The 14,233-nt window shown below is 39.3% G+C and overlaps 1 protein-coding gene across 11 annotated transcripts in view; it reads right to left on the bottom strand.

The window, feature by feature from the left end:
* Positions 1-13,831, bottom strand: part of LDB3 (LIM domain binding 3) — a 116,992-nt gene extending 103,161 nt beyond the window's left edge. For 9 of the 11 annotated variants that reach the window (XM_064662452.1, XM_064662454.1, XM_064662456.1 and 6 more), the window contains exon 1: positions 13,500-13,717. In XM_064662452.1, the coding sequence (XP_064518522.1) occupies positions 13,500-13,592 (93 nt within the window). In that variant the 5' untranslated portion in view covers positions 13,593-13,717. The other 2 variants (XM_064662453.1, XM_064662462.1) reach the window with 2 other exon arrangements.
* Between the last annotated feature and the right edge of the window lie 402 nt (positions 13,832-14,233).

Here is a 14,233-nt window from a genome sequence, read left to right as displayed (position 1 = left end):
CTCCAATTATATGCTTACATTCCTAGTATTCGTTCAGTCTTGTAGTTACTCTGGTTTCTACTGAGAGGATAGAACCAGTTACATGTACACTGAGAATATGGATAACAGTAGGCTGGAGTGAAGCCAACAAAAAGGATACCTTGTAACATGGTCTTCTCATATCACAAAATGGAAAATGTATATTTTAATCAAAAAAATAAAGTTCTGTCCTAGTCTCTCTCACTAGTCTTTGCAATGAAAATTAGCTATAAAAAACAGATGATGAATGTGTCAGAGGTAAGAAAAGAAAAGACAATACACTTCAAAAAAAGTCAACAATTACAGGAAGTAAAAGATGTATTTCAAAGCTAAGCAGAGGTTAAAATTCATATTATCAATTTTTAAGTGCAGCCTATAGGCAGCCCTCCTTAAACACGAGGCCATGGCACTCTCTCTGTTGTGTTATCTAAGTCAATTGAGGGCTGTCACGGTACAACCTACTTGCACTACAAAGTGATACAAGTCAGCAGAGGAAGAAAGTGTCAAAAGGCACAGCCAAAGCAATGGCTGCTTGTCCTTGGTGCCCAAAGTTCAGTTGGAAATGCTGAGCCTGCTGGACAAGTTTTGCAAATTCATCCAAAAAAGAAAACACCCACAGCCATCAAAACTTTTGTCTAAATAGGTGAGGCATATGAAAACATTAGCAAAAGGAAACATAGCACTACAGCTGGGAGGAAAATTCAAGTCTCTGTGTTCTTGCATACTAAAGGAATGAAACTGGACAAAAAGTAAAAAGATACCATCAAAAAAGCCTAGATTTTACTTATTCTGGTATCAAAGCAAGATAAACCAGGTAAAATGCAAGTCATGGTGTATCAAATGACAGAGAAAAGCTACATATATTATTATATGCATACATATAATCAAGAGTACCTGTTCATCACAGGTGTACCCAAAAAAATAAGCAGGAGAGATTTTTCCATAGGCCATTTGTATCCAAAAATAAATACACAGGTCACAGGCAGTGAGGGAAAATCCCACTCAGGAGGGAAAATGGGGAGAACACTTCTTGCATTCCAACCAAAAATGTAAAACTAAGTTCAACTAAAAATGTATTAAGGACATTGCAAGTCACTGCATTTTTCATCTCTTCTCAGGATTTGGTATCTTTCTAAACAAACATGCTTTTAATTTATTTTTTAAAAGACTAATGAACATACAGATTTGGAGCTTTTAATATTGTGGCTTTACTCTATAAATATATGAAAATATTCAAATAAGTATTAAACAATTACATGTTTCAACTTCACCATTTCAAGGTGGTCACCATCACCAATTTTAAGGTGTTAGAACTGAGCCAGAAAAATGCTTTTCTCTTATGACACACTGAGAAAACTAATTTTTCCTGAGTATCACATTAATGTCGTTGCTGCAATGGTGGGAAGGTATGAACAGCTTCAGAAGATGGCACATACCCTCTATTTTCAGAATGACTTTGGCAACTTAAGGGGCTTTTTTCAATAGTTCCTGATCCATATTTTGCTACATTAAAATTGGGTTCTCTGCTGTGGAAAAAAGACAATATTTTAGAGAGTATTTTCTAAATATCTTTTTACAGTATTAGTATATCCCAGGGCAGTCTCACACTAGTGTGGATGTATGGGCCAGATAGTCTCTCCTCAGACAGCAGCCGAGAGCAGATACTTTATGGGAAGATTAAAACTAAAGCCTTGTGGCATCCAGGCCAGAACATTCACTGTGGATGTTCTAAAATTAAGTGCCAACAAGGAAAGTTTATACCTAAACCCTTTATCCACACATTGAACAAAGAGGCCAAACAATCAACTACATGGCAAGGGCTCTTCCCTGGTCTCCTGAGCTTGGAGGTGCATTTAATATGGGAACCCAATCCAATCTCTGCAAAACCAGTGGAGGAGGATCAAGACCTAATGGAGACAAAACAAGTAATATTGTTTACCAGTCCTTTTAGTGATGCTTTCCTCAGATACAACTAATCAAATGTCCAGTTAATAAGGCAAATCAGTGTTAAATTACAATAAAACTACTTATTTATGCTGCTTCCTGGTCTATAAAGAGTTTTAATAAACCAAAAAGGTTAGGGCCCAAATTAAGTGTTTGAGCTAAATACTCTGAGTGGCAAAAGACATCTACTCATATCATCAAATGGCATGAAACTCAGATCCAGCTTGGAATTCTTTCCCCATGAGAAGGATCAGCATCTCACACTGTACTTATAAAATATAATACTGTACAAGAGAATGTCCTGCCTCCTTTTCCAGGTTGTCTTTAGGACACATGAACTCCAGGGAATTGTGGGTGGAATGTATAAAAGATCTCACTGCAGCTGCTTGCACTGCATCTGTTCAAGGGATAAATAAAGCAGCTAAGTTCTAGTTTTGGTTTCATTCGCTGCCAGTCCCTTGACATGCCAAGAAATTATATACCACCTCCTCATCTTGTCAATCATACTGCAAATATGTCTTCAATATTGTGGAAGTGATGATCACTTTTTTTTTAGGCCAGGAATGTTCCCACAAGCTGGGATAACCTCCACGGCAAGTCACACACACTCAGGAAAAAACCAAACCCACTTCACATTCTTCCAGAGAGCAACCCTGTTCATGTAAATCATCAATCCTTAGACATCTTCTCATCCTTCCTAGAAAAGGAATTAGAATTAGGTCTAGATAAAACTGATTTGAAATTAAAACTGAATTAATTCACAAATTCTCTAGATCTTACAGGTTTATTCTGCTCCCACCCCCCTCCACTTTATTCATCTCTGATTCCCAAAGCTAAAAAACACAGAATCATGTTGTATAAAAAAAGGAATACCAGATCTATATGAGTTGAAGATCCAGACTTTTTGATGTGAGTCACTGGGGCTCTCTCCATTGCCATTTAGGACACACACACACATCTTCACAAGGCACATTTTCCACAAAAGCTTGTTGTTTCTGTTACTCTATAGGGTGGAATTTTTTTAAAAACTCTTTTATCCACTTGTCTATTTCTTTAGGTCATCTAAAGAATGTTTTCTAGAAATTTAATCAAGTAAGTGATGTTAGCCTCAGAAGATACAACATGGGCTTGGAAATGATGCACATATTCCCATGTTTTGCCAGGAAGAACTTGCTCATAATCAATATCTGCTTGTATTTTTATTTATTTTTTTTTTTGAAAAAGAAGTAATACGTCCTACTATGTTCAGCATATTTTCTTCACATAAGAAGTTGGAGATTACATTCTAAAATTATATTTTGCAGGGTGAGGAAGCAAAGCTCTGCAGAAACTTAAGCACAGATACATAGGAAAAGAGAATTACTGATGAGCAGAACAAAAGCATCCTTTTGTGGACTATAGGATGTGTGACTGTAAAGGGAAGAAAGTATCTTCCAGGAATGCTCAGAGCAGATATTCTCAACACAGAATTTATATTGATATTAGTTGCAGCGTGAGTTCCTCAACACAGGCTAAAGAAGACTATTTAATACAGCAACACATGTAATCAGAGAAACAGAAAACTCCACAGCTCCACACAGAGAAGTTATGAACTTCCATGAGGTCCCATATTTAGCCAGCTCCTTCCTGCACATCTACATGTACAACCTGCATATTCTTCCTTTCCCTTTACTGTTCTATAAGAAATTGTAACACCCTGTGGAAGGGTCTATAACTTTCACTTTCCAAATGCTGTCTTCATCTCTTTGCTCCTCCACCCTCAGTGCACTTAATCTGAACATCATGGAAAGCTGGGAGCAAGGAAAGGATAGCAGACTTGGATGAGATAGAATGTGTGGGAGTAGCAAGGGAAGGCAGGCAGGGGAGGAAGGCCACATCCCAGGCATATGGAAGGAGGAGACAGCAGAGAACCATCCCACATGGAGTGAGGACGAATGCCAAGAGCCAACGTTCGAGGTCTCCCACATGAGCACGGCAGTATCAGTACTTGTCCTTGCAGCTGACTGCTGCAACCAAGGCACACAGTTCTCAGGGCTGGGACAGTGCCCCCTCAGAAGAGAAGAAACAGCCAAACAATTCTGGCACCCCAATAATCTGCTCCCTCTTCCTGTCAGGTGTCAACACTCTGCTACCCACAGCTCTGCACACTCATCCTGAGACAACTATGTGCCAAAACAGCACACGCTGCATTTTGAGAAGTGTTGCACTGAAAAGAAGCAGTACCAAGCAGCAGGCAATTAAACTGAGAAGAGATTGCTGTTCAAATAGGTTTGGTTTGTTTTTCACACAATCTATGATGCTTACAATTGCTGACCACTTCTTGTCATCAAGAATGCAAAGCACACATTTAATAGAGAGATCCTGACCCATCCCACCCCATGCAGTTGACAAACGGATTTTATCTTGAATAATTTATTAGATAATTTAAGCAAATAAGTGAGATAAGAATCTTTTAGACAGGAAAGCAGTTGTGACAGTAGGTTGGGAAGGTACTTGTATTTTGCAGTTCCTGTAAAAAAAATTTAGCAGAAAGACTATCCATTTATTCCCTACAACAGTTAACCTTAGCCAATGCTGATGAAAAAGAACATCTTGTTTTGGCTGCCTATTTGTTTTTTAAACACCTGACATAGTACCAACTGCCCTTGGCCATTTTTGAACCAGCTATGACTAGGTAAGGAGAGAATGCTGACATTCTCAAATAGAGCAGGACGGTCCCAGTGGCCCTCAGGATCAAGAAAAGGCAACCCAAATTCATCCTAATACCAGAGCATTCCAATTTGGCACTAGGTACCGGAATCTGGGGTTACACGTAGTATTTTTGGAGTTTTGGATACGATGTCCCATTCCAGAAGCTTGAGGTAAATGTAGCATAGCTTCCAATTCAAAATAGCTTCCTAAGTTACAGGATGCTTTAAATATAGCATGAGAGTCCCACAGAGGCTTCTCAAGAGTGTACGTGGCACCCTAACCAGGTATAGTAAGTACTACAATGCACTACAAATATTTTTGTTCACGCCACAAAGACTAATTGTCACTAATGCTGGCTTTAAACTGAGAAGCCATCAGTTGTTTATAGTAAGCATGTGTCATTAAACCTGTTACTTTTAATAATAATAAGGTTAAATCTGTATGGCAGGCAAGGGGGCCAAAATAGTCCAGTGGCTGGAATTTGGACTCTGAGCAAGGGAAAGGTGGGAGTATGGTGGGAACATATGAAAGGCTGTGTTCCTCCTAATCCTCAGCTGCCATTGCCACAAATCAAGTTTATTTTGAAGGATTTTGGAGAAAGGTTAAAACCTATTTATGCAGTGTCCAGGCACTGAACACCTGTGGCACAGATGATCACAACACCAGCCACGCATGTGGGAGGTGCAGAAAGTAACTCTACCCTTGTCAGGGGATTTGCATGCCGTTAAGACATTTGACCCATTAGATCTTCCTAAAAGAAGAGCAAGATCTCATTGACTTTTTGGGAAAATGGCTTCTAGCCAGCACTAATAGAAAGAGGAGTCACCTTGTATGAAGCCCATTCAAGATGTCATCTGGAGCCATTCGTAAGCTAAAAATGCATTTTTTCAGGGTATTTCATTCCAGACACTTTCTTCTCCCTATTTATTGGGTTCTCTTTTCCATGAAAATCTCTCAGAAGAACACAAACAGCTTTACATTTGGGAGAAATATTATACTCTTCATTGGTCTGAAAAACATGGAAGTTTTTAGAAGGATATGTTTCCAAAGGATATACAACAGTAAGGCTGAATTGAGTTTCAGGGCCAGCTTCATATAATCAAGCTTTATTTCTTTTAGGACCTGAGGTTATGATAGCTGCTAAGTAAAATAAACTTTTTTAATCATCAGCTATGTAGCACATTTTGACAGGTGATATCTGTTTGCTTTTAAATATCTATTGTAAATTATGGGTCAGCACAATGTGCCTGAACAGCAGGCCTTGTCCTCACTCAGTACCAGCAAGAATGAAATTCTGTATGAAACACCATTTATGAAATGTCATAACTTACTTTTATCAAATTAGGATTTAGGAATATAGACAACTGTAACAAAAAGCCTCTTCTGAGATTTTGTTCTCAGGTAAGCTTTTTATTAAGGCTTTAATTACAGTGGTACAGAAGAAACAGCTCTTTAACATGCTGTATATAAGCCATTCTTTTTCAATTAGCATTATTCATTTCAACATACTACTGCTGACATTGCTGGACAATGTTTTAAATTCATTTATTTCCTCAAGGCTTGCAGTTGCAATTGATTTTTTACCATGTTCAGCAGAAATTTCCCTCCTTCCTCTCCCCTTCTCATGATCTTTAATGAGGATTAATAATTTACCTACACATTGATCATCTGGCTAATCTTGCAATTAAAATCAGCGAAAAAAGAAGAGCAGTATCTCATGTTATATTGGACACCATTTAATGTTATATTAGGCATTAAAATGGTGGCACCTCAGGTATCTATGTGCAGAAATTTCTAGTTACATACAGATCAGCTACACGAAATTGTGCTCTCAGCTAGCTCCAAGTCCATCGTGGAATCTAGATTACGGTGAAGGCTATTCCATTTTGTACAGCATTTTCATACTTTCACAGTGCTAATCAAGGTTTGAGTTGTTGTTTTCTTTTTAAATACCCACATTTTAGATAGTTATAAAATAACATACACTTTATGCTACTCATTAGATAACAAGAGTGACCAGATGAGAACTGCTGCTGCTAGAATAGAGAGTTAACATTAACATATTTGCAGAGCTAATTTCTCTTTGTGTTCCACTGGCTGGAGAACATTTAGCAATAATGCATTCAGAATGGAGCTAATGACAGTTATCTGCTGTGTTATTAAGACAGTCATTTACAGAGTTCAGACGTCAGACACTAATTAAAAGTTCTACCTGGAAAAAAAGCTTATTGTGCATTTTAATTATAAAGCACTAACAGTTCAGCAGCTTTAAATTCAGAATTTAATTGTTACTTCCCGATGTGTTTACTGGTTCTAAACGATCTGCAAAATTATTAACTTTAATAATAATCCTGTAAATCTGAAGACTTCCTGGAATACTACATGAACTGTATTCTCCAATAAATAAACTCTAGGCCAAAAGCTGAGCAATTTGTCAGACCAGACTATCCGGTTGCTAGGGAACACAAACGTTAAAAAAAGAGAAAAAGGAACATAACCCATTTGAGTTGTGGATCTGTTTCCTTAGATTAAGAAACCTTCTGCTCCTCCTCCTCCATAAAACTACACTAACTACTGTTATCCTCACTGGTGAACTTCTCAGTTTCTTATCAATCTGGGGCCCAAGTTTCTCACAGCTAACACCATATGCCTCCTGGTCAAAGGAAGGGTTACATTCCCCTTCCTCTTGCAGGGAAGAAAGCTGCAAAGTCACTTTATAACTGGCAATCGCATAGTTGCCATTCAGCCCTGTTATTTCATATCCTGAGCTCTTTTCATGGATAATGCCACATGAGTATTGATGACTCAGATACAATCACACCCCAAAGAAAAGAGCTGCATTTAGTAGGTGAAATAATGAAAAGGCTTCAACCACAGGTTATGTATTACGTGTCAGAGCAGCCAGAGCAGCAGGTTTGATGATGTAACATCATTTAAGACAGTACCTCAGCTACTACAGGCCATTACTCATATTAATCTGGCCTATATTCTAACAGGGCTAAATGTTTCTCCTGAAATTCAAAACAAGGATAGAATTGCAGAACACAACCTTAAACAGATGATTTTTGCACAGACACTGTGCAGAGTACATAATACTCCTTATATACCCTGATCTTCAGCAGTGGACTTAGTATTTAGTGATTACTTTAATCACACAAACAGATAAGAGGGGCTGCCTTGCTGTTCCAAGTACATACTTGATTTAAAAGAGAAATCATTTGACCAAAAGCTGTAGTTAGCTCCACATCCTTCCTGAAAGCTATTTTGCTGTGTTTGATTAGACATGCAACCTTAGCATACAAATGCCCTGTATACTGATCTGCCATTTATAGTACAGATGCTGACTACTGGAACGTCTCAAATAAACAATACCAAATCAGGAGGCTGAGGAGTTACTTGTAGGGTTCGGGCTCCCAGAAATACAATAACTTCTGATAACTGTAGCTGTAAACACACAAGAATTGGCTTGTAAATTAGTTTGAAAGCAAACACATCACCTAAAGCAACTAGAACTCTCATGATACTGACACATCTGCACATATAACAAATAGTTGGATGCAACAGAATTCAGAAGGCTGTAACTGCAGATAGGGTGATTGTTGCTCAAGAAGTGATCTACAAATTAAAATGCTGATGCCTCCAGAAGAGTTGTTTTATCAAAAAAGAGATAGGAAAGTTTTGAAGTGTTCTTAAAAGCCAGCCTGGAAGTATTTAATTTTCCTCTCACAAGGAACTATTTTGAGTTAAACTGTAACAAGATTGGAAGAATGTGACTGCTCAGGCATAAGAAATTACTACAGTTTATCTAGATATAAGACAGTCATTATATTAAATGGCCCACTCCCTTCTCAGAAATTGACTCAGTGATTTGAACTTTGGGGGAAAAAAAGAAACATCTCTACTGCATAGTAGTTAAAGAGGAAGACTTTCAGAGGACATGAGACTTACCTGTTAGTTTAGTAGAATATCAACAATTATAAACAATAATCTGTGGCTTTTAGTATTGTGAAGGACTTCCTGTTTGGAGATGAAAAAAACACCTCTCAAAGTTGCAGTTGTAGCTGCAGGACAACTGCTCAGCAGTTGGATTCACCAGAGGTGATGTGGGATTAGCATTTCAAGTGAAGTTGTTAAATTCAGTCAATAGAGGTAAACTGCATTCTTATTATAATTTATGTACAGCACCACATGGCCATTCAAGTGACAGTTGCAGAATGCATAGAGCCTGACCCAGATCATTTGAGGTTTCCCTGCTTTCAAGAAGAGAAAAAAAAAAAATAGAGGGACTGCCTTCCCCCATCACTTGTCTGTTGTAAGGCACTGATATGCAATAGCCCCCAGGAAATGAGTACTCTCACACAGCTCCTCTAAAGCAAAGGCAGTCACAGCCAGAGGCTGACATATGTATGCTAGGGAGTGGAGGAGGGACAGGAAGCAATCAGGAAGGGATGCTGATGAAAGGAAAGAGCCTAACAACTGTGACAAAAACCTTCCTGCTCCTGCAGAGACAGACTGCAAAATGCTAGACCAGGGGATTCCCCCAGCCTCAAAGAGCAGTTTCAGGCTGCTTGTATCAGAATAAGCATACGGATCAGCTATTTCAATTTTTTTCATAGTAGTGTTTGCTGTTTTCCCTCACTGTGCTTACATCATCATCATATTTCAGCTTTTTCCTCCCTTAATCAAATAAAGAAAAATAGTTCTTGAATGCTTTTGTTTTGTTTAAACTATCTCCTTCCACTTCAGGCTCTGGCTTTTGATTTGGAACCCAAGCAACTAAAAAACCTCTCTACTAGGAAATACAAAACTATGGATAATCACAAAAAGAATATACCAGTCATGAGTTACCACAGTGTTCTAGATAATATTTCCATTACCTCAGGTGATGACAGTTCCTGCACACCTTTCAGCTCATTGCATCCCCTGCAAGCCAGTCTGTCCCACTAGAAAATTAACTGTTCAGCAATAAACATTCAGAAACACGTGGAGAGGTTCTGCTATTGCATCCGACCACGTACAATTGTACCATCTTAGGTAACATGGCAACAGAGCACTTAGATAATTAACTATGTCCAAAAGCCTTCTTACAGAGGATTAGGTCTGTAAAATTAATGAATTCTGCTTGCTTCCACACAGTCCATGCAAGCAGTAGGAGAAAATAAACGGCTTTGCTGCCCACGTCAGTTTGGAAAGACCAGATTTCTGTGTGTGATCATGCCACTGGTGACAGCTCTTAGCTTTGCCAACAGCCCCCAAGTCTCATTCATTTCAGCGGGGCTGACAGATGCTCAGCTTTACTAAAAGTCTGTCAATACTGTTTTCCTACCTCTGCTACCTGCCCATGACATCTCATGACAGAATTTGACATCTTATCCCAGGATTTTTCTAGAGGGTAGGATGGTATGCAGGGTGGGGACTGAAATAATAGTCTTAAAATCTTCACAGATTATTTTCCAATGCCATGGTTAAAGGAGTGTAAAAGCTTCAGAATGGCCTTAACTCTTCCCTACTTGTTTTTATCTCCTCTTTTCTTGTCCCCACCCACTATGTTAGTCAGGCATTTATTTTTAGATAAAGAACACATAAGCAGAACAATCCATTTCAGAGGAACACATCTTCACCTGTCACCCAGCTGACTGACTGTGAGTCCTGTGTCTTATGCTGTTGGCTATTCAGCAATGAGCTGATCACCTGGACCTACCTGAAGGCAAGAAAATACAGCATCTCAGACACTACTTTAAAGATTCCCTTTTAAAGTGAACTGTTGTGCCAAACAGCTCTGAGTAATTCCCTTCCTTGTCCACTGTTTTAAGAGCATTTTTCCTGAGCAGAAGCATTAGCAATGCCACAATCTTGTATTGTGCTTTCATCACTAGGCTTCAAAGACCTTCAGGATTTCTCTCCTGGTCCTCAGGTAAAGTGCAAGATGGGTGGGAATTGTATAGGGCTGGCTTACAGAGTGCAGGTGAACAGACAGCTAAGCCACAGCTCTAGTTCCAAGTCCAGGGTGCCCACTTTATGACTGTGCATGGGCCAGTTTCATTATGGCATAACATTAGCACCCACTTTTGGGAAGGTCCTTGGAAACATGTTGGCATAATACAGTAGGTGGGATGAACCATCCCAGTGTGTTCAACTGTTGCCATCATCTTCCTCAGGAGCTCTTGTAGCATGACAGAAGAGCACAGAGCTTTCCTGAAAAAGGATGATCCTTTTTGTTCTCTGTGGCCCACCCACAGCCAGGCTAATTGCTCGGGGGCAGGTGGAGTGTAATGAGCATGTCTGCATGCACAGCCTGTCTGCACACAGAGAGGGACCCTGCACCTACACAGGCAAAAGGGCCGTGGCACATCTGGGAGTAAAAGCAATTACAAGACCCTTTAATTTGAAGTGTTCGGGGTTTAGGACTCATCTTGCACATAGAAAGTCATATCTCAGGGTAACTGTGGATCAAAACCAGTCCATAGATAAGTGGACAGCATCCACTAGCAACATTTAAAGCTCTGTGCCTCTTCCAAGAAAGGGATTTTCTTCCCAGTTATCTTCCCCTTCATTGCCCCCCAAGAATATCTTGAGAATGTAAGTACAGATTTCCTTTTCCCCCATGATAAGATTGCAATTATGGCTAAGTTCATACCTCAACTCCCTTATGACTGCAAATTTCTGATTAAGGGGAATATCAGATCTGTTTGGAGACATATTTACGTGAAAGATGCTAAAGAAAAATATACACTATTACCATCAAAAGCCATGTATTACACGGTGTTCCAATTAAAACCATCACAACCAGCAGGCATTACTATCCCAGCTTGCCCTGAAAGTGGCTGTGTTCATTCTTGTATGTATGCTTTTCCCCTCATAAGGCAGGATACAAATCCAGTCCCATCCCAAATCAATAGTCCCAGCTAAAAGCTGGGCCTCACTGAGAAAGAGTTCAAAACATTTAGCAGTGCTTTCTGACACTGCTGCTGCTGGAAAAGCAGTCAGCTGTGGGAAGAGGTAATTCCTCCACACCTCTGGGAATTCAGCCATTGTAGTTTCACTCCTGCTCCTCATATGGTCTCAAAAGCCCCATGAGAATCATACAGCCTCTGGGCATAGAGTTTACACTTTAATAAATTACAATATGAGACAATGAGTTATTTGGGAAACAACTGGCTTTTCATTACTGATTGTGTCATACACAGTGCAAGTGCCACAGCCCTGCTCCTCAACTGACAGCCTCTAGGTATGACTGTCAGGCTGCAAAGTGTCATGAAAATGCCTGCAGAAATATGTTGGCACCTCTCTGTACTTACCTTGGGTGGGATAGGAAAAGAAAGATCAACACTATTTACAAGTGAAATTAATCTGAGTTCATGAAGTGAGTTTATTTTTGTGGGCAGGGGGTATTTTAGGTTGTCTTTTATTTGCTTGCTTTTAATAATACTGACCAAACATCCTTCTTGGCAGTTACTGCACTGTTTCTGCAAAAGGAGTTCTGAAAAGTTCCTCTCATCATCATAGGCCTTAATAATAAAGGTAAATGCAGCTCTATCTTCTGAGAAAGGGCTAATGTGCATAAGAACAAGGGAGATCAAATGATACAAAGCTTCACAGGATGAATATGAAAAAGCATAGTTAAGATTTCAGAAGCTCACTGATTGACTCTGAATCACAGTTGTTGCAGAGATACCAATTTTGTACCCACAACTTAACAGACTGTATTTTTTCATTATGAAAAAAACCCAATACAGTTTTTAAAAGTGGTGTAGGTGGCTTTTTTCTTTTCTTTTCTTTTTTTTCTTTTTTTTCAGTGGAGTAGACCTTTTGTTTGTATTTCACTTGTTTGTCTGATTAAATCATTCTGGTATTCCTTTTAAATACTGTTACGTAAGTAACCTCTCTTGTCACTGTACTGCAAAATGAGCCTTCTGCAGGTGATTTGTGGAGGAACCAAGACTTCTCTAAAGAGATCTGAACATTCTGGAGCAGATTTGAGACTGTCAAAAAGAAGAAAACAAAAAACCAAACAAAAAAAACACCCCAAAAAACCAAAAACAACAAAAAAAGAGAGGGGAGCTACCAGAAGTTACACGGAACTATCTGATAAGAGAAAGGCAGGTAAGGGAAAATCAAGTTTCCTGAAAACCATCCAATGTTAAAAACTTTTAAGAAACTGAGCTAATTCAGATCATAAGAGTACTCAAGTGCAGCACCTTAAAATAATGCTTTAAGGGGAACAAGAAGAAAAGGCAGCTAGGAAATAAATGGACTCATCTGTAATTGACAGATGCACCAGGTAATTAATTATTAAATCACATGCTGTTTGTCAGCTGCAAATGGAAGGCTTCTGCATAATTTAAGACTGTATTTTAAGCACTACTGAATCTTCTGCTTGACATATCGAATTTTTATCCAATTACTGCACCCCCTCACAGGAGGGGATACAGATCCCTGTCTTTGTCCAGTTTTAACACCTGACTTCACAAGTTTACAAGCAGTCACATGTTTATTTTCTAGAAATATAATCTATATTCTCATTCATAGTTCTTCTACTCCCTTTCCCTCAAATAGACAGCATCATTGAGGCCCCTTCCAGCAGAAAAAGAGACAACACTGTACAAAATAGAACTGCTCATTTAAGAGAGACAGTGTTGCCATTCATAAAAATATACTAACCAGAACTGTCTTGCTGAGGCATTACCCATGCCAGGTTGTACTTTGAACAGGTATATTTAAAGTCCACATTATATTCTCTTGATTCACACCTGGGTGCAAAGATCCTCTATTTTGCTAGTCAGAGTGTGCATGTGACTGCTATTTTCCAACCTAAACAAGCTCCACAAGGTTTTTTGCACACTTACTCTGGAGATGGTCAAGGGCATGTTGAAGTCCTTGCCCCCTTGCAGTCGGAAGCCCCACGGTCCGGGTCCGTTCAGAGTCACGCTGTAAGCCATTGTGTGCTGCTTTCACCACACCAAGGCACTGCAGAACACAGGGATGGGGTGGACAGAGAGAAGTGTGAAAACAACAGAATGAGAAGAGGGAAGAGTTTTACATAACGAAAGCAATTCTCTTTCTGCCTTGCCTGTTCAGTCGTGCTCTGATACCACCTAAGAATAGATGGGAGCTATAATGCAGATGCTGATATCCCAGCTGAGCAGGGCCCATAAAAGGTTTGTAACCAGACACCTACTATGCAAAGACTTCATGACTCAGAGATCTAATATAGTCCTCAGGGAAGGGGACAGATCTTTCTAGGCTTCTGAAGCCCCTCGTCCTGCCCAGTTACTTTATGGACAAAACACATTTTAATAAAACAAGCAAGTAAAATCCAATGCTAAAATCCCAAACAGCCAAATCTCTTCACTAACCTGTTAACAACTACAGAGCCATTTTTAAATTCTGCTTCAGCACATGTTTATTACATTGTGACATATAATACACTACAGGTGAGTTCTTTTTACATAGATCTTACAATACGTAGCAGGAAAGGCACCAAAAAAGTGTTTACCTTTCTTTGCAATAGTTTGTTAAACTGAAAAAAGTTTTAGCATCACAAAAAGGCCCCACAACTTCATGTTTGGTTCTTGGTTCC

The sequence above is a fragment of the Pseudopipra pipra genome, chromosome 8 (assembly GCF_036250125.1).
Source record: "Pseudopipra pipra isolate bDixPip1 chromosome 8, bDixPip1.hap1, whole genome shotgun sequence".
Lineage (NCBI taxonomy): Eukaryota > Metazoa > Chordata > Aves > Passeriformes > Pipridae > Pseudopipra > Pseudopipra pipra.
Note: the sequence above shows the minus strand (reverse complement) of the source record. Positions and strands in the feature narration are given on the sequence as shown.